The sequence below is a fragment of the Thamnophis sirtalis genome, unplaced genomic scaffold (assembly GCF_051295495.1).
Source record: "Thamnophis sirtalis isolate CommonGarterSnake01/CBP01778 unplaced genomic scaffold, rThaSir2_p1.2 scaffold_5, whole genome shotgun sequence".
Taxonomy (NCBI): domain Eukaryota; kingdom Metazoa; phylum Chordata; class Lepidosauria; order Squamata; family Natricidae; genus Thamnophis; species Thamnophis sirtalis.
Window position 1 is genome coordinate 110,142,822 of NW_028261385.1, and position 23,130 is coordinate 110,165,951.

General features: G+C 39.5%; 1 protein-coding gene across 3 annotated transcripts in view; it reads right to left on the bottom strand.

Annotated features, from left to right (window-relative positions):
* The window catches only part of CFAP91 (cilia and flagella associated protein 91), a 34,630-nt gene that overhangs the window by 4,380 nt on the left and 7,120 nt on the right, over positions 1–23,130 (bottom strand). Inside the window, exons 8-17 of one of the 3 annotated variants that reach the window (XM_014067477.2) lie at positions 22,336–22,493; positions 20,863–21,045; positions 20,406–20,548; positions 19,868–19,984; positions 17,452–17,523; positions 10,242–10,388; positions 9,162–9,383; positions 7,972–8,120; positions 7,190–7,281; positions 5,287–5,686 (exon numbers count right to left, since the gene is read on the bottom strand). In XM_014067477.2, coding sequence (XP_013922952.2) covers positions 5,466–5,686; positions 7,190–7,281; positions 7,972–8,120; positions 9,162–9,383; positions 10,242–10,388; positions 17,452–17,523; positions 19,868–19,984; positions 20,406–20,548; positions 20,863–21,045; positions 22,336–22,493 — 1,504 coding nt within the window. In that variant the 3' untranslated portion in view covers positions 5,287–5,465. Of the gene's footprint in view, positions 1–5,286; positions 5,687–7,189; positions 7,282–7,971; positions 8,131–9,161; positions 9,384–10,241; positions 10,389–17,451; positions 17,524–19,867; positions 19,985–20,405; positions 20,549–20,862; positions 21,046–22,335; positions 22,494–23,130 lie in introns of those variants that run through there. The other 2 variants (XM_087716526.1, XM_087716527.1) reach the window with 2 other exon arrangements.

Sequence of the window (23,130 nt, forward strand, 5' to 3'; positions counted from 1 at the left end):
AGGATTTTTTTAAAAAAAAGTTACTCCATTTCCACTTTACCCTTCAACTTTTTAGATTGTGATTTGGCTCTGTCAGGAAGAATTTGGTTGTTCTAAATTTTCCATTTTGTGGAATAGTCTTCCAAAATCTTGCCAGCTTTGCCAGCCTTCCCCAAGTTAGTGATAGATTCCAATCACCAGAAATAAGTGTTGTTCTCCAGAGTGGTGGAGGTATCATCCAGACTGGGTTGACCTCATCTGCTCACTGATAGGACTGAGTCTGATAAGTGTTAAGCCACGCCCGTTTCTAGGCAGACCCAGCTTTCAACCCAGTTCCTCAGTGAGCACAGATGCATTACCCAGTTGCTCCATAGCAAATTGCCTATTCTTGAGATAAGTGATCAATTTTATATAAATTTGTCTGATATTGGTGATTTGATCTGAGGCCTGAGCCTTCTTGGAGGTGGCCATTTCTGAGTGCAGCCCCTAGGGAATGGCGTAGGCCTGCGAAGCTGTAGGAGGACAAGCTAAAAACTTTCTGACTGCCTGGTAGAGCTCCGCACTTTACCAAAGGCATTAACAGCATTTTTAAAAATCCTGCTGAGGCTTGAAAAGGCTTGAGACGTTTTGGGCTTGTCAAGGCTTTGGATCCACTTTTAAACGATTGGACAAGTGATCTGTGGCTAGCCCCATTGCGGAGCCTCAGGAGCCGTTAAAAAAGGTGGGAAGCACCATTTTGTTATCCAGACTTCTCTGAAATTCAAAATGGCATCCACAAGAGCTCTAAGGTCTGAAGAAGCCTTATCTGAACAGGAGGGCAGCCTGCAGAGTGTGACAGGGGACCCAAAAGCTGATCAGGAAATCTCCAATTCTGTTTCCTCCAGAGTAGGGACAAGCAAGTCTCACAGGAAGGGTGGCAAGGCAACAGCTAAATCTTCTAGGTCTCAAAAGACCTCCAAGTCTGTCTCCAGGTATGAAAAACAGAGTTGAAGGTATTGGAAAAAATATACAATAAAGCCTCTAGCCAAAAAAACCCTGCTTCATTGTCACCTGCTAGGAGGCTCTGTTCCTCATCAAGATTACAACTGCAATTGTCACCTGCAGGCAGAGAGGATAGGGAAGCCTCCCTTGATCTTAGGCTACCCATTGACACCACTGGAATCGGGGGGTCTGTACAGGACCTACGTGATTCACCACACCAAGGAAACTTGACTTACCTTTGGGGCCGATAGGCCAGAGTATGCCTTACCTTCTACATTACAGGCCTTGAACTAATGTTCTATGGCACCAATGTACATGCCCATGTGCATGCCAGATATGCAAGCTATAATAGCAAATGCCATTGAGAAAGGCATAGCAGCAGGATTGGAGCAGAGAGAGGGTGCCCTGGCACGTGGGCCTTCCATGCATGCAACATTGGGCACCGCACCTAATCCTGCACACGGTCCTACACACACACAGCGTGGGTGATGGACACCGCACCTGAACTTGGCTCCATGTCACCTGTTCCTGTCCAAGATGATGTTGCATTGATACCGGAGAAAGGTGAGATTAGGGAGGCTGATCTCTCCCAGGACAGCATGACCCCCGACCAGCCCGCCTTCTGGGGGCTCTTTCAGCCTTCCCTCTTCAAATTCCTTTTGTTTAAAGCCAAAATTTCGGCCAAATTTGGGGCAAAGGCAACCACAGCACTGCTATGTAGTCAGACTGAGACTGTTTTTGCAGAAACCACTGTTGAGGCTGATAACATGCCTACACCCAAAATATCTGTGGACTTAGTCCAGCAACAGTGGGCCTCTCCCACGGCTGGCGCTATGCCGAATTCCACTGACAAGAAATTCTTTAATGTAGATAAAGATCTGGCTTAGATCCTATAGCCGCTGTAGATACCCAGTTACAGCATTGTATACCTCGGCTAACCTTCCAGGAGCCCCAGAGGATGCTCTAAAACCCGAGGATAAAAGAGGAGCTTACCTTATAATGGGGTCACCAGGCCGCTGCTTGGGCCATCAGAGAACCTACCACAGCATCCTTTTTTACCAGATCCTGCTTGCTTTGGCTGCAAGATCTACAACAATGCATTCCAATTGCAGATGTCAGGGCCCACCAGGATTTAAATAAACTGGTAGCGGCAGTCCAATTTACATTGGACACCACCTTGATCTCAGCCAGATTTGCTGCCAGGGCCATGTCTTCATCAGTAGCTACCCGCCGATTGCTCTGGTTGTGCTAATGGCAGGCAGATGTATGCCATAAGTGGCGCCTGGCATCAGCACCTTTCAAGGGCGGTTCACTGTTTGGAGAGTCACTTGATCCATTTTTGATTGAAAATAAGACAAAAGGTGCTCCCCACAGTCACCAGGAAAGGGTTTTCCCGGACAGCCCTGTAACTGAGACACCCTGCCTTTTGTAACCAGGACTTCAATTTGTCCTTTCAGAACCTGGAATATGGTTCATCCTTTTGTGGTTCCAACTACAGATCCTCTGGGTTTAGACAGCAGGGCGGATATACCCCTAGTCAGAGACAACAGTTTGACCATAACCATTGAGGAAGGAAGGCCAAGCGACCGTTCCGTGGTGGTGGAGGTTGCTCCTACCGCCGTAACTAGATTTCAAGAGGCGGACCCACCCATTGGAGGCCCACTGGCCTTTTTTGCAGACCAATGTGATGTCATTACATCTGATGAGTGGGTCAGGCAAACGATCAGGAATGGACTTTCCCTCGAATTTCTCTCCAGCCCCCCCCCCTGGTTTTTCAGGACTTGCCCAGTCTCCAGAAACCCGACTAAACAGGCCCTCATGCAGGAGGCAATCCAGCACCTGCCGGACATCAGGACTATGCAACCGGTACCTAAACAACAGGGTCTGGTTTTTATTCTTTACTGTTTGTAATCCTTAAATCCTCGGGGCTAGAGAGCCATTCTTGATTTGAAAAGGTTGAACCATTTCATAAAATATAGGAGGTTCAAGATGCATTCCTTACAATCAATATTGGGAGGCATCAGGCAAGGTGATTATCTCACCTCCATTGATTTAACGGAAGCCTACCTTCATATACCGATTTCTCATTTTCACAGACAGTACCTTAGGTTTTATTACCTCGGCCATCACTATCAGTATAGGGCCTTGCCCTTGGGCTTTCTTCTGCACCTCAAACTTCTAGCTCAGTTATATGAAAAATCTTTACCGTTTTTAGATGTTGTTCCTCACTGATGCTATCGTGCTGCTTTATATTCTCTTCCTCATTGCGGTCGTCACAGCTCTGAATTGGCCATGGGCGCCAATTTATTTTCCATTCGTTTCAAGGGGTTTTTCTGGTTTGATTGGGAGATTGCCTAACTCCACAACATTCCCCGAGCTTCCCCTCTCTCCTGCCGTACCCTCCGGGTCCGATGTCCTTTTCAGTATCTCCAACACAAAAATTCGAGCAAAGAAAATGGAGCTGCCATTCCTTCACTCGTTCTTCTATGACATCATCGCTGGAAATGATGTTTTTCTTAACTTACTATTCTTGTTTGATGGACAATTGTCAGTCATGAGTAGGAAGTCCTTTGTTAGTGACATCGATCCTGGATCTGAAGGCTCTATACCAACTCACTCATACCCTGGTTTTCCATATGGATTTCTGAATTTGTGTTCTATATAGACTGCCTTGAAAAGTAGCTAGAAAACTGCAAATCCTCCTGGGGCAAAATATGGTAGTTATGGGTGTCCCTGGATCAATGCATGTTACACCTCTCCATTGGTTGCCAGTTTGCTTCTGGGTTTAATTCAAAATCCTGCTAATAAGCTACAAAGCCCTATATGGTATGGGGCTGCATTATTTGAGGGTACCTCTCCCCCGTTATAGCTGGCTGCACTGCGCAGGAGACTCAGCGCCAGACTCAGGTCGGTCCCCTTCGTGTTGATTCAGGAGAGTCAAAGCAGCCGTCTCTGGATGCAGAGAGGGAAGAGTTCCAGAGCCCTGCGCAAGGAGAGACCTGGAGCTCTTCCCTCCCTGCACCCAACCAGCTGCTGCTCTTGCTTCCCATTCTCCTCCTTCCTGAGCCAACATGAAGGGGACCGCGGCTCGCGCTGGCCTGAGTCTGGCGCTGAGGAGTCTCCTGCGCTGCATATGTAGTTACTCACCTCATTGCGCAGTGGCGACAGTGAGAAGAGAGTAGTCTCCTCCACCTTGATCCTGACCCAGGAGGGTATTTTGCTTGCGCGCGCAAGAGATGAGCACAAGAAAGGGCTGAAGCTCTTCTCAACACTGAGTTGCCTGCGAATGATGCAGAATCACAAAAGAATCGCAAAAGCAGGTGAGCGGCTCATGCCTTCTCGGGGCGGAGAGCAGATTGCGCAATTGGGTCAGCAGGGAGCCGCAAGAGAGGGGCCAAAGCCTATTAAGACACCCATACTAAGCATGGGTAACAGTCTTAATAGGGAATCTCAGCATACACGCATCCCACATTTATTTTATTTTATTTTCCCCGCCTTGTTCTACACCTCAGAAATGGTATCTCTTGGCTTCCGTAGCTCTACCCATCAACCTCCATCACTCGGAGTGAGCTGCTTTCCCAGCATCTTCTGTGCTGCGTGTGTCTCTCTCTTCTCCCTCCTAGCCTCCATTCCGGCTCTTACTTTCCCCACCCCACCCCACCCCCCACACCTCTGCTTCCGCCACGCAGGGAACCTGAGCCGCTCCTTTCCTTCGGGCTGGCTTCTCGCCAGTCTCTCCGCGGGAGGCTCCTCAGCGACCCCTGTGAAAAGGTTCTTCGACCCCAAAAGGGGTCGCGACCCACAGGTTGAGAACCACTGGTCTAGGGGGGAGTTGTTTGCTAAAGGAAGCTTGGCTATCTCGTTTCTTTCTTTTTGCCAACTGCAAATTACATAGCCTAAAAAGTCTCCACTGTTTGCTTGCATGAAAGCTTTTGAAATTGAGTTGAAAGTGGCAGAATCCCCATACCTGCTGAAATTTTAAGATAAAAGAACATGTGAGTTGATTTAAATATCATATAGGTTTTGCCTTCTTAAGAATATTTATGTTAGCCTATATTTTTACAAGCACAATTTGTCCACCCAGGAGAATGGCACATATGGTATCCAATGGGATTGATTTCCATGAAATGATGATCCTAGTGGCTGGAGCATAGGATCATAACTGAAGAACTGCTAATTTTCTTTCAGCCCACGGGAGGATGAGTCAAGACACTTCTATCAGTCTGAATTTCCCCCCATCCCTGTGCCCCAAGTGTGGTGAACAGATTTGCTTTTTCCCAAAGCATTTCCTTGCAGAATTACACACATATAATCAAACTGCATCTATTTCAAAGTTAAAGCAGCAGTAGTTTATTGACAATGTTGCTGACTGGAAGGCACTCACTAGAGAGACACACTGTAGTATCCTCAAGGAGGCAATGCAAGAAAGAACCTTCATCTAAACATACCATATTTTTGCTTCATTGTTCAGGAGACCTGGCAGATTCAATGCAAGGGCTGGCTTCCTACATTTTATCTTTCTGGTTTTGACTGTCTGGTGGCTTGATTTCCTGCTGCTTAGCAACATCTTGACCAATAGGTGTAACAGAAAGCAATCCGATCTGAGGAATATCTACACTGCTTGCCTGTTGAAACTCTGGGGAAAAGAGCTGTTCTACTGCTGTCTCTGTGTTTCCATGGATAATCTGATGAGCGGCATGAATATGCTTTCTCTGAGCCTGTCTCACTGTTTTGAGAAAAAAATGGAAAAAGAGAGAGAGACCAACAATGGGTTTGGCAAAATTCAGTTACCCTTTTTTCTGCCCTCTCCATAGAAATGCACATATAAAGATAACCATCTTCCAAAGCACAGGACTGTAACCAAACCTATTTCAATGCAATATGACGTTCTGATAGTATAGACACCCAACTTTTTAGAATGTGCCAGCCATTCTACTGCAAGAGATGTGACATAACTAGCTCTTTCTCATCAAACAAGTACCAACAGACCCTTAATGAAGTAGAAATTATTTCTCTATATTGAACCACAAGCCTAGGCATCTGAAATATAGAATATAATGGTGAGATAAGCATGCAAAATGCAGTAAACAAGTAACACTAAAAGCTAATTCCCAATAATTGTATGGAATTACAAGTATTTCCTCAAAATGAAGATGAACACAATAATATGGAATTACAATTATTTCCTCAAGATGAAGGTTAGCACCAAGGACCAAAGAAATAAAAGTTAACTTCATAACTTAATGATTTCCAAAGTCCTTGAACTTGGGCAGAAAAAAAACAAATGCACACGTACAAAATAGGTGGTCCTTGGCTCAACAGTAGTGCCTGTGAGAGGGATGTGGGTGTCCTAGTGGACCACCATTTAAGTATGAGTCACAGTGTGCTGCAGTTGCCAAAAAAGCCAATGCAGTCCTAGGCTGCATCAACAGCGAAAGATACCATCAAGATCATGAGAAGTGATAGTACCACTGGTATACTGCACTGGTAAGACCACACCTGGAATATTGCATTTAATTCTGGACATAAAACATATGCTGAGGTCCTAGAGTACAAAGAGGAGTAACAAAGATAAGGGACCTGGAGGCTAAATAGTATAATGAATGGTTAAGGGAACTAGGCATGTTTAGCCTAATGAGACCTAACGGCAGCCTTCCAACACTTGAGGGGTTGTCATAAAGAAGGGGGTCGATCCATTCTCATTAACACTTGGGGGCAGCACAAGAAGCAATTGGTGAAAATTCATCAAAGAGAGATCCAACCTGAAAGTAAGGAGAAATTTCCCGACGGTGAAAAGAATTAATCAGTGGAACAGCTTGCCTCCTGAAATTGTGGGTGTTCCACTGCGGGTGGTTTTCAAGAAAAGATTAGACAACCATTTGTCTGGGATGGAATAAGGATTCCTGCCTTGATCCAAATGATCTGTGCTTTGTACTGGCACACAGCCTGGTTGTACAATTGCAAAGATTAAAAAAAACCTCTACAATTTTAAGTTATAGACCCCATTACACAATTATTGGCAGACTGAACCCAATAGATTCTGTTTCTTTGCAAAATTTATTTTGGTTAACATGTTTTATCAAGGACCAAAGTTACCCATCATTTGCTGGAGGTTTATTGATAATCTACTTACCTTGAATTAATTGTTCAGTAGATAAAGCATTGCATAGAACAAAGCAGCCAGAATACAAATTAACAGCAAGAGGTAAAAAGGTGCTCTTTTCCTCACCTTTCTCCTTAATGGTCATTTTTTTCACTTCAGGGATCAGGAAGCTATAAACTAGCTCTGCCACAATCTCTTCAGACTGTAAATTACTCTGGCTACAGGGGGGGAAATCAGATAAATGAAAATGGTTGCATGTTTGACATTTTTAAAAAGTTCGTTTCTCTTTCATACCAAGAGTATAAGTTATTCATGTACCAATCAATGAGACAACCTCACCATCTGTTCAAATAACGCAGGTAAAAGCATCTGGAAAAAGAAATATTCTTTGGTCCACATTTATTTCAATCCTATTACAGGATCAGTAACATCTCATCTTCATACACAATTATTAAAATGAAAAGAAAAAATATTGCTTCAGGAAAATGGAAGAAACTGAATCACATTATTTTCCATGAAGAGAGAAGGGAGATCACTTTAAAAATGTACAGGTGATAGCCTGTTAACTTCAAATCACACAAGGAGTGAGTTAATAGAACAGATTATTTGAAAGTTCAGAAAAGAACTTTCAAAAAAGAAAAGAAAGATTATTGAGCACAAATGAACACAAAGAGAGATTTCCCAAAGAGTCTGAAATTCAGGGGTTGGGGTTTTTTTTGTTTTTTTTTTGAATACCCATACTGTACACACAGAGATAGAAAAAATTGTTAAAACATTCATTTTGTTTATTATAAAAATCTTATTTATATGCAATTAGTTTGCTCTAGACCAGAAGATCTGCCGTTATGGTACCATAACCACTTTTGTTATGTTCACTTTATAAATGCTATTTCCTCCGGAGCACATACCGTGTTTCCATTTCATAAGCAATATTGTTGATCTCTACAGCTATTCTCTGAATCTCTTCCCTAGATTGTTCTTCAGCTGTATTCTCCATGCTGTTCAAGATAACGTCTTCTAGATATGAATCAACTGTTTTTTGGTGTACTTTAACAACCTGAAAAAAACTGAAATCAGAATTTTTCCCCACTGCTGTAAGCATATTTATATTAGGAATAATTTATTATTTGGATCATTTTTCACTATTCTTTTTCTTTGGAATTGTCCTGCTTCACTCACTTTTTATACTACACATGGAGAACATAATCTACCACATCAGACTCCTGTTCCTTTCAATAGTCTTTTAATGAATGTTTCTAGAGCTAATTGTTTAAAAATGTACAACATATTCAATATGGGATAGTAAATTCTGCCTTGAGTTAAGTTCTGGAAGATGTCAAGAATGTCAAGAATATAGCCCATTAAATGGCTCTTGTGATCTGCTGTCACTGGGACAGAGTGTGGGATGAGATTTTGTTATATTGTACTACATTAATTTATTTGATTCTTTTTGTTACTTTTTATTGTTTTAAGGTTTTATATTTTGTAAGCCGCTTTGAGTTGTCATGGGAGAATATGGTGGCAATATAAATCCAATAAACAAACAAACAAACATTTTCATACACTTTTCTTGATAATAATACGCGTAAATTGTGATTTGGGGGATATTTTTTGCCTTCTCTGCCTAGCCAAGAGGTCTTCCCAGGTGGCCTACATTCAACACTAACCCATTGACAACTCCTAGGTCTCTAAAGGAAGTAAATCCTCCTTATTGATCTTACTGTTGTAATGTTTCCTATTGGTCTTGTGTAAATAAGTAATTGTACTTTAATCACCCTCTCTGAAATACCCCATTACTATTGTGATGAAATGCAGAGCATGAGCCAGATTTAATCCTCCAATGAAGAGGCTAAAGAAGCATTTAGTGGAAAACTGGATGATGTGAGATGAAGATGATAATACAATGCTACTTCAGCAGTAAGTTATGTCCACATTCAGCAGTTTGACTTCCTCCTTGTCGTCTTCACAGAAACATTACCTCTGCACATACTAGACACAGGATTAAGGCATATTGGTGAGGTAATCTGAACAAATTCAATTGTGCCATGGCCTAGCTTAAACCCCCTTGAGCATATTTAATAGTATTTCCCACACTTGCCTGTCTAAAGATCTCATCCTCTTCACGTCTGCGTCTCTCTTCCACCTGTCGACGTCCACTTTCCTCTGCTTCCCGCATTCGACGCTGCCTTTCTGCTAACATAGCAAAAGCATGGATTCTCCGCTCATCCTGTAGTCGAATCAGTTCTTTAGAGAGGAAATCCAACATATTTACAAGGACTCTTCCTTCTACACGAGCCAAATGCTTTTCCATGAGAGACATCTAAGGGGAGTACAGGAATATTTCATTCCTATTTAATTTGTTTATCATTTCAATAATTTTATCTGCTTTTCAGAACTAATGTTTTAAAAAACCCTCTGCATTATACTAAAATGTGAGTCATAAATTCATCAACCTCATTTTGAATGAGATTCATGTCCAAGCCTTGAATCTGATACCAGAATCTGACACTCTGAGGGGGGACTGAAATTATGTTAGTTCTGATATTATGAAAATAACCAGGCTTTCCTGAACAATATAAGTCTTTACATATTTTCACAAATAACAATTGGCTTCCAAAGTTTTCCTCAGAGGTGCTAAATAATATAACAACAAAAAGTAAATATTGTAAATTTAGAGAATTTGATAGTTATGCTCTATGTTCTCTAATGATTTCTCAGCTCAGTTTACCTAACTGAGCCACTACAAAAAATAATTGGGGAATAATTCTGAGATGTTTAAACATTAGCTTCATTTTTTTCCTTTTAATGTTTTAGCTTAGTTTTATTGTAGTTTTTACAAATATTTCATAGACATTTGCTCTTTAATTCACATAACAACATTGAAGAACACTAGAATATTTATTTTTAGTATTTCAATTTTGATGTTGGACTGAACAGAACAAGCGATTTCCCAGGGATGTAAAATTATAGATTGATGTACCATAGGAATGAACTTCCCTAACACTCATCACAACCTTCTAACTATTCTAATTAACACCAAAGACTGAAATTGGTTGAAAACTCTGCCCTGAATATTGTATTCTTCCCTAGATGGGAAGTTGCCATCATCAACTTCTGTTGCATATATTTTGCAAAAATAATTTACTATAAAATCAATGATCTCCATTTATAGCCAAACCTTATGTTCATGCAAATCCCGCTGCCGTTGTAAGGCCAAAGTCACTTGTTTTTCAGCCTTCTTCAACAACTGTCCATCTTCCTGAAGTGCATGTGTGGTGCGTAACTCAGAAATCAATTCTAGACGCTTTTCCTTTCCTTCAAACATCTGTTTTTAATATTGAGAAATCCAAGAACATGTTTGATTTAAGATAAAGTCACAGTGAATGACATCTTCCAAATTTGCTTAACTTTTTAAACAAATATCTTATATATAAATAAAAATGTAATGGTTGTTTGTTCAAAATCGCTAATCTCCGTTCTTCACTGATTGCTTTGAAATTTTGACACAATGTTGCATTCGAATACGCGAATGTTTTTATATACGTATATTATATAGATGTCACACCTGTGACAGGTAAAAACATGATTTTTTGTAAAATCATATTTTTTTTGAAAACCAGCGCCATCTGGTGGACATAAAAGCAACACACACCATACTAAATATTTCATGATTCCATTTCAATGTTTCCACCGCCATCTGGTGGACGTAAAAGCAACACACACTATACTAAATATTTCATAATTCCATTTCAATGTTTCCGATTGCATTGTTATATCGAATTTTCATAGATTTCAAATTATTTTCATTTTGATTTAATTATTTGTGACATTGAGTTGGAATTGAGCTGTGTCATTTACCATAGCATTCATTTAGTGAGTATAGTATATTCGGAACAGTTCGGCCTCTCTCCATCTTCGTCCTGATGGTCCCTTTATATGTGTGGCTGGGCTGCGGCCGCACCCTTTCCTCTTTCCCCCCTTCTCTGACGAGCTTCGGCCATTTCCGCCAAGGGCAGCTGAAGCCCTTCAGCCTCTCCCTCCCCTCCTCTCTCTCCCCTTCCCCGGGCCTTTGCTGTCTGCGGCGGGGCGCCACCTACGCCATCCCTCAGTCGCCTCCCCCTGCTCTTAAGTCGGCCTACCCCCAGCCAGCCCAACGGAGCTCCAGAGGAGGTGGAGGTGGAGCGTCTCCTCAGCCCAGCCGTCCGCGCGTTCTCCACCCCCCTCACAATGAGTCAGCTATGGCCTCGCCAAGGCAGCTCCAACGGAGCAGCAGCGATGGTGTCAGCCTGAGGTGCAGCGGGGCTGGGGCGGCCCCTGGGTGCCCCGTGATGTGGCACACCAAGGACTTCTCCTCCTCCGAGATCCTGGACGTCTCACTCTCCCAGGCCACCACCTTGGGGGAGCCTGAGCGCAGCTCCTCCAAGGAGATGCTCAACAACTTCCACGAGGCTGACAGCCCCGGCACCGTCTCCCCCAACCATTCTCGCCTGGCCCAGCAGCAATAAAGGCCTGACCAACGGCAGCACCCACCTGCAGCCCCACTACGCCCAGACTGGGCCACAGCAATGCGTGGCCGGGTACAGCTAGTTTATAATAAAAATATTTTAATGAAATGACAGTAAAACATACATAAATATATAAAATACAGCAACTCATTCTTATGGTTTCTATTCTTTGTCAGGATACCCAGATAGAGTCTATGTAAGATCATGCAATATTGGAATTCAACATTATGCAAACACAAGCAATAGAACAAAGTCAAACTAGAGTCTTGGACTTAAGAGAGCTAATCTCAATAAACTTAGAGAGAGCTTGGGTAAGATTCCATGGATGAGAATCCTCAAGTGGAAAACAACTCAAGAAGCTTGGAAAATTTTGAAAAGATATTATAAAAGCTCAGTCTAGCACAATACCAACGAAGAAGAAAAATAACAGCTATCAAAAGAAACCAGCATGGCTGCATAAAGAACTCTCTGACAAACTGAAAGACAAAAAGGACAAGTATAAAAAGTGCAAAGAGGGACACATAACTAAGGCAGAAAACCAGCAAATAGCCCGAGGCTGCAAAGATCAGGCTCATAATGAACAAAGGCTTGTAACAAAAGTAAACATTACAAAAAAAGCTTTTTCCAACATGTTAAAAACAAGAAAAAACTCAAGGAAATGATTGGTCCATTAGTGCGAGACAGTGGCAAGAAGGTGACAAGCAACAGGGAGAAAGCAGAACTACTTAACTTGTTTTTTTGCATGTCTTTACACAAAGGGAAAAAACAGTCCAACCTATCAAAAACAGCACCGCAAAAAACATATTAGGAACACAGGTTAAATAGGGAAGAAAATGGAAAACCTGTGTACCCTAGACAAGTTCAAATCACCAGGACCAGATGGATCTCAGAACCACTGAACTATATCTTTCAAAGATCCTGGACCACCGGGGAACTGCCAGAGGACTGGAAAAGAGCTGATATAGTTCCCATCTTCAAAAAAGGGAAAAAAATAGATCCAGGAAACTACAGACCTATCAGCCTGACCCTGTGATGGGTTCCGGATCTCGGTGCAACCGGTACGGTGCAATGGGGCTGGTAGTCCACCACATGCACGCATGCAGCACATGCATGCGTACTTACCACCCATGATGCTCCAGCTGCTCGGCGGAGCGTCACGCAGGCGCTATACGCTGCGTGGGCGTGTGCTGAAGCCCTGATCAGCTCAAATACAGATAAGGACGGCGGGCAGACGGGTGGGCCCTCGGGTGCACCATACCGGAACAGAACCTGGTGCTCCCAGCAGGCACCGGTACGTCTGTACCGGAGCGTACCGGTCGTATCCCACCACTGGCCTGACCTCAATACCTGAGAAGATTCTGGAAAAGATAATCAAGCAATGAGTCAGCAAACACCTAGAAGCAAACAAAGTAATAACCAAAAGCCAACATAGGTTTGTCAAAAACCTTAATGCATTGCTTTCTTTGACAAAGTGATAAAATTAGTGCACTGGAGGAATGCCGTGGATATAATTTACTTGGAATTCAGTAAGGCATTTGATAAAACCTACTATTTGATAAGATAGAAAATGTGGGTTAGACAGCATCACCACCACATGGATTTGTAACTGGCTGACCAACCACACTGAACGTGTAGTCCTCAATGGAACAGCATCTACATGGAGGGAAGTATGCAGTGGGTACCCCAAGTCTCTGTTTTAGGCCCAGAACTTTTCAACATATTCATCAATGATTTGGATGAGTGGATGGGGAATTTGCAGACAATGCCAAGATGGCAGGAATAGACAATACTCCAGAAGATAGGTTTAAGATTCAGAAGGAGCTTGACAGACTTGAACATTGGGGCTATCTAACAAAATGAAATTCAGTGGTGAAAAAAGTAAGGTTCTACATTTAGGCAAGAAAAATAAAATGCACAGGTACAGTATCTGTGCTATTTCATTCAATTGTAGTAACTGTGAGGGGGATCTTGGAATCCTAGTGGACAATCATTTAAATATGAGCCAGCAGTGTGCTGCAGCTCCCCAAAAAGCCAACACAGTTCTAGGTTGCATAAACAGAGGGACAGAATCAAGATTACGTAAAGTGTTAATACCACTTTATAATGCCTTGGTAAGTCCACACTGGGAATACTGCATCCAATTTTGGTTGTCATGATGTAAAAAAGATGTTGAGACACTAGAAAGAGTGCAGAGAAAAGCAACAAAGGTGATTAGGGGACTGGAGGCTAAAACGTATAAAGAACGGTTGCTGAAATTGGGTAAGTTTTATTTAATGAGAAGAAGGACTAGGGGTGACATGATATCAGTATTCCAATATCTCAGGGGCTGCTACAAAGAAGAGCGAGTCAAGCTATTCTCCAAAGCACCAGAAGGCAGGTCAAGAAGTAATGGGTGGAAACTAATCAAGGAGAGAAGCAATCTAAAACTGAAGAGAAATTTTCTCACAGTTAGAATAATTTATCAGTGGAAGGGCTCATCTCCAGAAGTTCTGGGTGCTCCAACACTGGAACTTTTTAAGAAGAGATTGGGCAACCATTTGTCTGAAAGGGTTTGTCTGATAGGGTTTCCTGCCTAAGCAGGAGGTTGAACTAGAAGACCTTCAAGATCAAAACTCTGTTATTCTATTCTAGCCACAGAAGAGTAATTTTGGGTATTTTTCCTCAACACTCATGAAAGTCTTACTTCTTCAGGTTTGCAGCTGTGGAAAAATAGAATGAATGAAAGAAGTAGAATATGTTGCTTGCAGTGAGTTTAAATTGTTCCTGCAGCATGCAGCATTCAGTCCATAAGTCATCCCCAGAAATATATAGAAATACATATATTCCATCATATAATATTTTAAGAACTGGAAAGAAAAGAAAGCAATTACAATAAATGGCCTTGTTTTCCCTCATTGCTACCTACTGGGCAGCTCCTTAAAGGAGAATCCATATACATAAAAAAATTAAGCTCTGAAGAACCTCAGAAGTAAATATGTGTGTCAAAATGTTAAAATACACCTTAATTTCTGTTTCTCCTCCCAATTTATCAACCTGTATTGAGAAAGAAAGCCATATGTTCAACAAATAATCATGCATACTTTTAACGATAGCTGTTCATATTGGATGAATTAATAGGAATTAATTAAGATCCTTATTTATCTGTAACACAAAAGAGGAGAAAGCATACAGGTACTTCTCACTTATCAACTGCCTCATTTAATGACTGTTCAAAATAATAATGTTAAAAAAAGCTTTGCAACCAATATTTGCATTTATGAACATAGCAGCACCCTGTAGTCGTGATTATCATTTGTGTATTTCACTACTTGTGGCAAACAGAGTTAATAGAGAAGGTAGAAGTAAAATTGTAAGTTGTGTTCATGTGGTGTATCATTTAATGACAATTATGTTTTGCTTAATGACTGAAGGGGTAGTGTGGTTGTAAGTCCATCACAGTTATGTGATTTTTGTTTAACAATCTGAGTGCTTAGCAATGAAGTTCCATTCAAAAGTGTGGTTGTTAAGCAAGGATACTGGGACATCAAAGTACTTTAGACTGCAAAGGATAAACAAAAAGAATCTTATGTGGAAACAAGAAGTCAGGTTTGGTAGCTTATTTATTGTATTTTTAAAGATTTATATCCTACCTTTTCTCCACCAGCTCAAGGCTGCCTACTAGGCCATTCTCTTCAGTTTATTCCAATAACAATCCTGTAGGAATAAGATGTACTTTTGGGTTGCTGTGGGAATAAACTGAACTGGGAAAGCATTAATGGACCCAAATTCTTCTGTATTCCGAAATAGCTTTTAGGACATCCTAAATTACAGTATATGCTCCAATAGCTTGCAGACTATCCTGGAAATGCCCCTATTCTGTTAGGTGCTTCAGGATTCTGTTCTTTTAAACCATGTTTTCTTTATATCAGGTTGAATGTATACTTCTTCCTTGAATTTTCTATTTGTCAAAGAAGAGCCAAGGTGGCGCAGTGGTTAAATGCAGCACTGCAGGCTACTTCAGCTGACTGCAGTTCGGCTGTTCAAATCTCACCGGCTCAGGGTTGACTCAGCCTTCCATCCTTCCGAGGTAGGTAAAATGAGGTCCCGGATTGTTGGGAGCAATATGCTGACTCTGTAAACCGCTTAGAGAGGGCTGAAAGCCCTATGAAGCAGTATATAAGTCTAACTGCTATTAACCATTCCTTGACAAAATTCTTAATTTTTCAAACTAAATCTGCATTCAGGGTACGATTGTACCGTATTTCCCTTGTTTCACCTTCTTCTTGTCTTAGGTTTAACCTTACCAGACAGCTCCAATATAATTAAACTGGCTTTCTCATTACCTATCTGATTACCATATTTTTTTCTTCTAATAAATACAGTATTCAGTTGTTGCTTTTATATTTTCGTTTTTGCCTCCAAAACTATTTTATTACCTTCAAAATCTATTCAAATTTATTGTGGATAAATCAGGGTAAATTACAGTATTGACCAATCATGATCAGAAATGAAAATCTGAAATTATTGCAGAATAAATAAGGTTTCTCATGGTTACTGAATTCAAAAAAACATTTATACCTTCTTCTTTGCTCCTTAAGCTACTACAGAGTTTGGAATACAAAGGAAAAAGGAATTAAAACAGACTAACAATGTTAAATCATTATTTCCCTTTGTAGTTATGTAAGTTTGGATCCAAATTAGAATAGTTTACTGTAAACTATATGGCTTCAATTGAATGGAAATAAGTAGCTCAGGGTTGAATGAGGAATCCTTGGTGTTCTCTGAGCTTGGTTGGAGGTATTTTATTACCCAACTAGGTAACCTCATCAGTGCTAGTGATTGTGGATTTGCTGCCTGCTTACATACAGTAGCTTGCCTGTAGGAATCTGCTTTTCTATTTTATAATTCCTGATTAGGCTATTGTTTTTTGCTTGTTTGTTTGTCTAGTATTATTCCTTGCTTATCTGTATGTTGGTTGTTGGAGATAATGTGTTCTGGTTTTTTGTTTCCTTCTTAGCTTTGTTGTTGTCTCTTTTGAATGGTGTATAAATGTGGTTTATCTCTATGTGTTTATTGATATCTGATTTGTCTGAATGTTAAGCTTTCAGGCATTCCTTACGGTTTTGGGGTTTAGTTTGGTATAGTACATCCAGTTTCCCAAATGACACTATAGTTGAATCTGTCCATGTGTTGTGAGGTTAAGCAATTTAATTGTGTCTTCCAGCTGTTATTTGGTTTTATGGATGCATTCTTATTATTCTTGTGCCTGTCTGTTCTACATAGTGGTTGTTATAGTCACTGTTACCTCTTACATGTATGTTGTAGATGACTTATTTTTTTTTCTTCTTGCGCTACTGGGCCATTTAATTTACTAAAGGTATTTAGGAGGATATTAATTGCTCTGTGTGCTATGACAATGCCATGTGGTTGTAAGTCTGTTGATTGTTTCTGAGGTGTTTTTGATGTATGGTACTGTTATTCTTTTTATAGCTTTTTGGTTGCGCTGTAGGGCTTGAGCGGCTAGGCAGCTTTTTCATAAAGTTATATGGGTGTTCATTTTGCTGGAAGATGTTGTATAGGTGGTTATTTTCCTTTTTCTGGGGTTCTGGGTGGTTGCAGTGCATTTTTACTGGCTTGAATAATGTTCTTACACAGTTTCTGTATGTTGTGGGAAGATGGGGGATATATAACACATAGTTTCACGCAAATATCTTAGTTGATCTAAACACCATTCTAAAGTTTATTGTGCCTTCAAACAATTGGAAGAACATGATTCATATGGGTTAGCGTGCAGATATTGATTTTTTTCTTTTTAAAATGGTTTAATATAAACAGTTGGGAGACAGATGCAAATATTGACAGAATCTGTCATCAAGATAATGGATGCCACAAAACAAAACTTACCATGTTTTGGATAGCTCTGCCTCGTATTAATTTCTGTAGTATAATTATAGCCAATTCTCTCTCTTCATCTATCTTTAAAAGAAAACAAAAGCATTGGGAAATATGGCAATAAGCTAAACCATCTGTTTTCAAGGATTATGTCCGGTCTGATTCTGGATAAATTAGTTGGTACATTTCACTAAGAGATTTGCCCATATTCTTACTGGCATAGATAAGAAGAGAAACAATTAGTGTGTCCAAGTGAAGGTGGGGAGTACAAACAATAACTACATAAAGAAAAAGTAATAACATTAAGAGTAATAAGCTAAAGAAGCAGATCTGGTTGCTCTGAGCACTCACAAGATCTGAGCACTCATTGTGTTAAAGAATTTCTTCCTTTTTCTTCTCTCCTCAGTCTAGGATAGAGAAAACAAAGCATATTTTTCAAAAAAAAATTCTGATTGGAAAAGTATTATCGATTTCTTAAAATGCTTAGTTTTGCTTTCTTTTAGTTGCAAAATTTCCAAAGAAAAGAATGAAAAAAGTATTTTATGTTCCAATAAATCAGAGAAGAACTGAGTGACTTTTCCCTGGTCCCTGTTTCTTATTTCTCCAAAATAAGCAGTCAGTTTACAAAAGTGAACAGATAAAGGCAAGTAATTCATGTTCATTTTTTTCCTGACTGATCAGAAATAAATCACCTTTTCTGTTATCTTCTTACATTTCTCACATGAGAACATTCTCTGCAATTGCCACTTCTCCTTTTTCTTAAACTTGTTGTATCAATTTGTCTCTCTATATTTCCAAACTAGGGAACTGTTCATTGAAGGCTAAGATTTTTGTGTTAGCTTTTAGACTGCTAACTGCTTTAGATCTCTCTTAGTTTAAAGTATTGAATATCAATTGATTATTTGATTGCTTGTAAATCATTCCCCTCAAATATTATTTAATAATTTTGATTGCTTTTTAATTAAAGTTTTATTTGTGGATTTCAAAAATGTATGATTGTTGAATAAACTACAGGGTGTTATCCCAACCATTTGTTACTGTGCAAAAATGTTAATAAAGGAGTTGCAGGCTTTCTATCACCAATAAACATATTTGTTAGATTGCAATAATGAAGAACTATTAGAGCAGTGGGATGCACTAGAAGCCAGAGAAGATTCTCTCAGATCCAGTTATTAAGAGCTCTTGTTAAACTAAAATTCATAAGGAGTGAAGCTTCTGTTTGGGCTTTAATTTGCATTTGGTAGCTAAAATTACCACACAAGCTAAATCCTGCCTTAGTCATGAAAGCCAGCTGAGTGACTTTGGGCCAGACATTCTCTCTCAGCCCAATGCACCTCACAAGATTGTTGTTGTGAGCAAAATAGGAAGAGGAAAGTGTGTTGGATATGTTTGCTGCCTTGAGTTATCTGTAGAAATGATAAAGATGTGCAAATAAATAATAAACAGTTAGCCAAATAGTGACTGCTAACAATACAAAAGATAAACTTAAAATTGTCTTTAGGAAGTACATATTGGAATTAAAATTAAAGGAGAATCAGAGTAATAAGAAATGTAACAGTAAGCGGTGATCTGAATAGAGGAAATTCAACACTAAAGGAGATTAGGAAGGAAAAGAGGCAGCAGTAAAAGAAGCATAAATATAACAAAATAAACTAGATTTCATTCAGAAGAAATGCCATCTTGTGATTGTGACCTTGCTTTGTACTTGTATTTCTATTCCCCCACCTCTACCCCGCTTCATCTGTGCTACTGGTTTTTATCCTTCCGTGTAAGTCTGAATTTATATCTGATGTAAAACCTGATGATGATCTCATCTACCGTATTTTTCAGAGTATAAGACGTACCAAGGTTTTGAAGAGGCAATTAAAAAAAAAAGTTTTTGCACTCTGCAGATCTCCCCAAACTGGCCCATTTTTCACGGAAATTGGCGTTTGTTTTTTTCAAAAAAGGGCATGAATAGCCTTTAGGAGGTTTGTGGAGTGCTCCTGGGGGGTGGACCCCCCATAAACTAGCAAAAAATGTCCTGTTTTTTGCAAAAACAGGCCCATTTTTTAATGAAAAAAAGGGCATGCATAGCCTTTAGGAGATTTATAGACTGATCCTGGGGGCTGGGGGGGGGGACAAAATTGAGCAAAAAATGGCCCATTTTTCACTCATTTCTGCTCTCCCCAGCCCCCAGGAGCACTCTGCAAGGCTCCTAAAGGTTATGCGCGGCCATTTTGGTGAAGGGGCGGGTTTTTGGGAGGCAAAAAATGCTGTATTCAGTGTATAAATGCACCCAGATTTTCAGCCTCTTTTTTGAGGGAAAAAGGTGCCTCTTATACTCCAAAAAATATGGTATGTTCTTCTAACTTGTATCCATGTGCAGTAATAGGTTCTACCGGTTTTTAGAACTAAGCCAAGCTTTTACAATCAACACTAAACCTACCAGTGATGGTGTTTCCAGTTCTGGAGTGGGTGGGTGAGGCACAATCTTTGCTAACTTCTGAAGAAAACGTAGTGGCTTGCGTGACTGTTTAATATGATATTTCCTGTCTTGCAGTATCTGGAAAAGTTGTATAATATAAAAAATCAGTCTATTTAATTGAACCCAACATTGTTTTCTTATATATTATGTTCACAGTAAATAAAATTATTCATACATTTTACTATATTTATAGAAAATTTCTGATACTTGAAATTTCCTATATTTTACAATCTAATAAAAAGGAATTTTGAGGAGCGAACCTGGAGAAAATATAACATTCTTTCCCATTTTAAAGGACTGTATGAAATAGAAATGAAAGCAGGATGAGAGAAGACAATATAACTCTGAAATTAGCAACAAATAACAATTTGGCATGTTTTCGATCTGTAATTTTTCTTCACTTCTTCTACAAGTAACATTCCCCCAAACCAAAAAGACTACTTATATTGTAGATGCCACGCACCATAACTTGAAATGGCAGTGGCAGGAAATAAAATACCTGGTAAACCTGTGCTAATTCCATCTCTAGTCTAGCAGACCGCTTAGTGAATCCATCTTTTGTGGTTAAGCTTCTGGGTTTTGGAGCTTCAGTTCGGGGCTGTGTAACGGAATCAGGAAGAAATGCTTCTAGTTCAAGTAATCCTAAGAAAAATAGAAGATGAACATAGAGACTAGAAGGTATGTTTTAACATTGATGCAGGAGAACTAACCTCTTTTGTCCAAGATGGCTCCTTCATAAATGGAATTTTTGTCATCTATAAGAGTATTTCTATTTCTTTCAATGGAGAAAAACATACCTTCCAAAAGTACTAGTGCACAGGATGCATATATATCTAACTCTAACACTGGCAGATCTATGTGGGACACAGTGATCCTGGAATGAATGAATGAATGAATGAATGAATGAATGAATGAATGAATGAATGAATGAACGAACAAATTTGAACATGACTCACCTTCATAGGTGTTGAGAAAGGAATTCTTCACTACATAACGATCTGCATTATTATCTGGAAAGTAGCCAATCCTTGATAATGGAGCATAAGGCTGTGATTCAAATTCAGTGTAGTCCTTAATTACATTTCTTTTCTCTAATTTTCCCTCTACATTTTTCCCCTTGGCTATTAATCTTCTGATTGCTGTAAATAAATTGAGACAAAATAACACCAGTTTTAAATATACCAGTTGACCTCTTCATTTCCTTGAAGACTAGGATTTGGCTACTATTATTTCCATTTGCTAAGAATGGGATACTGAAATATTTTTGTTAGCAGTTTCTCAGAGCAGAAATGTAGTGAATATAAACAGACAATTACAAACACGGTCAACTGCAATGAATTCATGAATTACTGTAAAGGTGCATTCCTAGCCATGCTGTGTTGCATCAATTTTATGAAGCTTGAATCAAGTCACACTGGTCAAGTGGACAGCTCTAACCAATTATTGTCCTTTTAGATCTTTAGGTATTATCTATGCCAGACCTCTATACTGGAAGTTATTACACTAATTTAATGCTGAGAATAATGAAGCTGGCTTTAAAGATAAGCATTATGTCATGTACCTCCACATATAGCATTTGTAGACATCAAGATTCTTTGACTTTTTGCCAATGAAAAATTACCTTGGCATCCAGTTTCTATAGATTCAATATTATTATCAGAAATTAGGGATTATTTTGTGGATAATAATCAGGAATTATTCAACAATCAATATTGTGATTGGTCTTAGATCCTTTATGTAGAAGCAATCTCATTTTGTTTTGGAAGATTCATTGGTTTTGTAGGTGCTCAGGCTCTTTTCAATTACATAGTAATAGTATGAAAACTAACAAAGGAAAAGAGAATATGCTTGCAAATAGGGTTGTTACTACCAGAGATGAACGCATGCCCATTTTCAATGATGTGGTTTTTTTCTCTCTTTTTGTTTCTCAACAAGCCTTCTTGTCAGCGTTCCAAATGTCATGCAGAATTAAATCAGAGTCCAAGGCAGAGCTATCCTTAAAAGTTCCAATTTAATAAGGCAAACATGTTGGCACATCTGTGGAAATCCCAAACTTAAAGCTTCCTGGGATTCCACCCAGTTAAAAGTTCATGATCTTATCCCCACACCCATAAATCCATCACATGGTCCAATCTTCTTCAGCCACGCTGGCATTTCCACCCATCTAGTTCTGGTCAGATGCAGAGGTGTGGAGACAAAATATGACCTTGGGCTTCTAGAAAGGAATGACAACAACACATTCCACAATTCTACTCCTTTCTATTCCCCCTTCCAATTACTACACTAATGAAACAGCATAATGAAATAATAGAGTATGTGGCAGGCCAAAGATCCTAAAAAAGGAATATTACTGCAGGCCTGACACGTCTATTGCTAGGAATTTCAGCATTCTTGAGAATATATTTATTATCTAATGATTTGCTTTATACCTTTTATGTGTTCATGTTGAATCTTTTTCACTTTCTTTTCTTTTTCTTGCATAAGTTTAAACCAGTGTTCATCTAAGCAACTGACATTTAATTCATTGTGCTTCTCTTCTCGTTTCATCAGCAAGGCCTTTAGAAGGTTTAGTCTCACTTCTTGAAGTCTTCAAAAGAGCAAATATATGTCCATTTATTATAAATATAATTATATGCCTTATCTGTAAAAAGGAATGATCATGTTCTTTATGTAGAAGATATAAAGTAGATTATCAAGAGAACTTTATATGAAATTCTCCTAAAATCTGGAATTGGAAATAATGTATAAGAAATTAATAATAACATAATTTAGATGTCTACAACAAATGGCTAGAGTACTGTATAGCACCAATCATGCATTGCCAAAAATGTTTACCGAGACTGCAGAACCCAAAGGCAGATCCCTAAATATCTGACAGGATAATGCACCATTAGTAGACTGCATATATAGCTTAACATGAATTTCTCTTATGCTAAGTGTGTAATCCTATAAATTTTTATATTGCAATATAACATACAATCTCAACAGTGAATATTGTGCATAAAAAGAGGACTTTCTATAATCATTATTGGTTTTGATTTTGATTGACTCATGTTCGCTAAGCAAATTCATTTTCAGGCCTATAAACACTATCAAACTTATTTCTGTTTCCAGTAACGAAGAGAAAAAACCAGTGTATTAGTTAAGATATGGGGCTAGAAATCATAAGATTATGAGTTTTAGTCCCACTTTAGCTGGATAACCTTGGACCTGCTCTCAGCCAC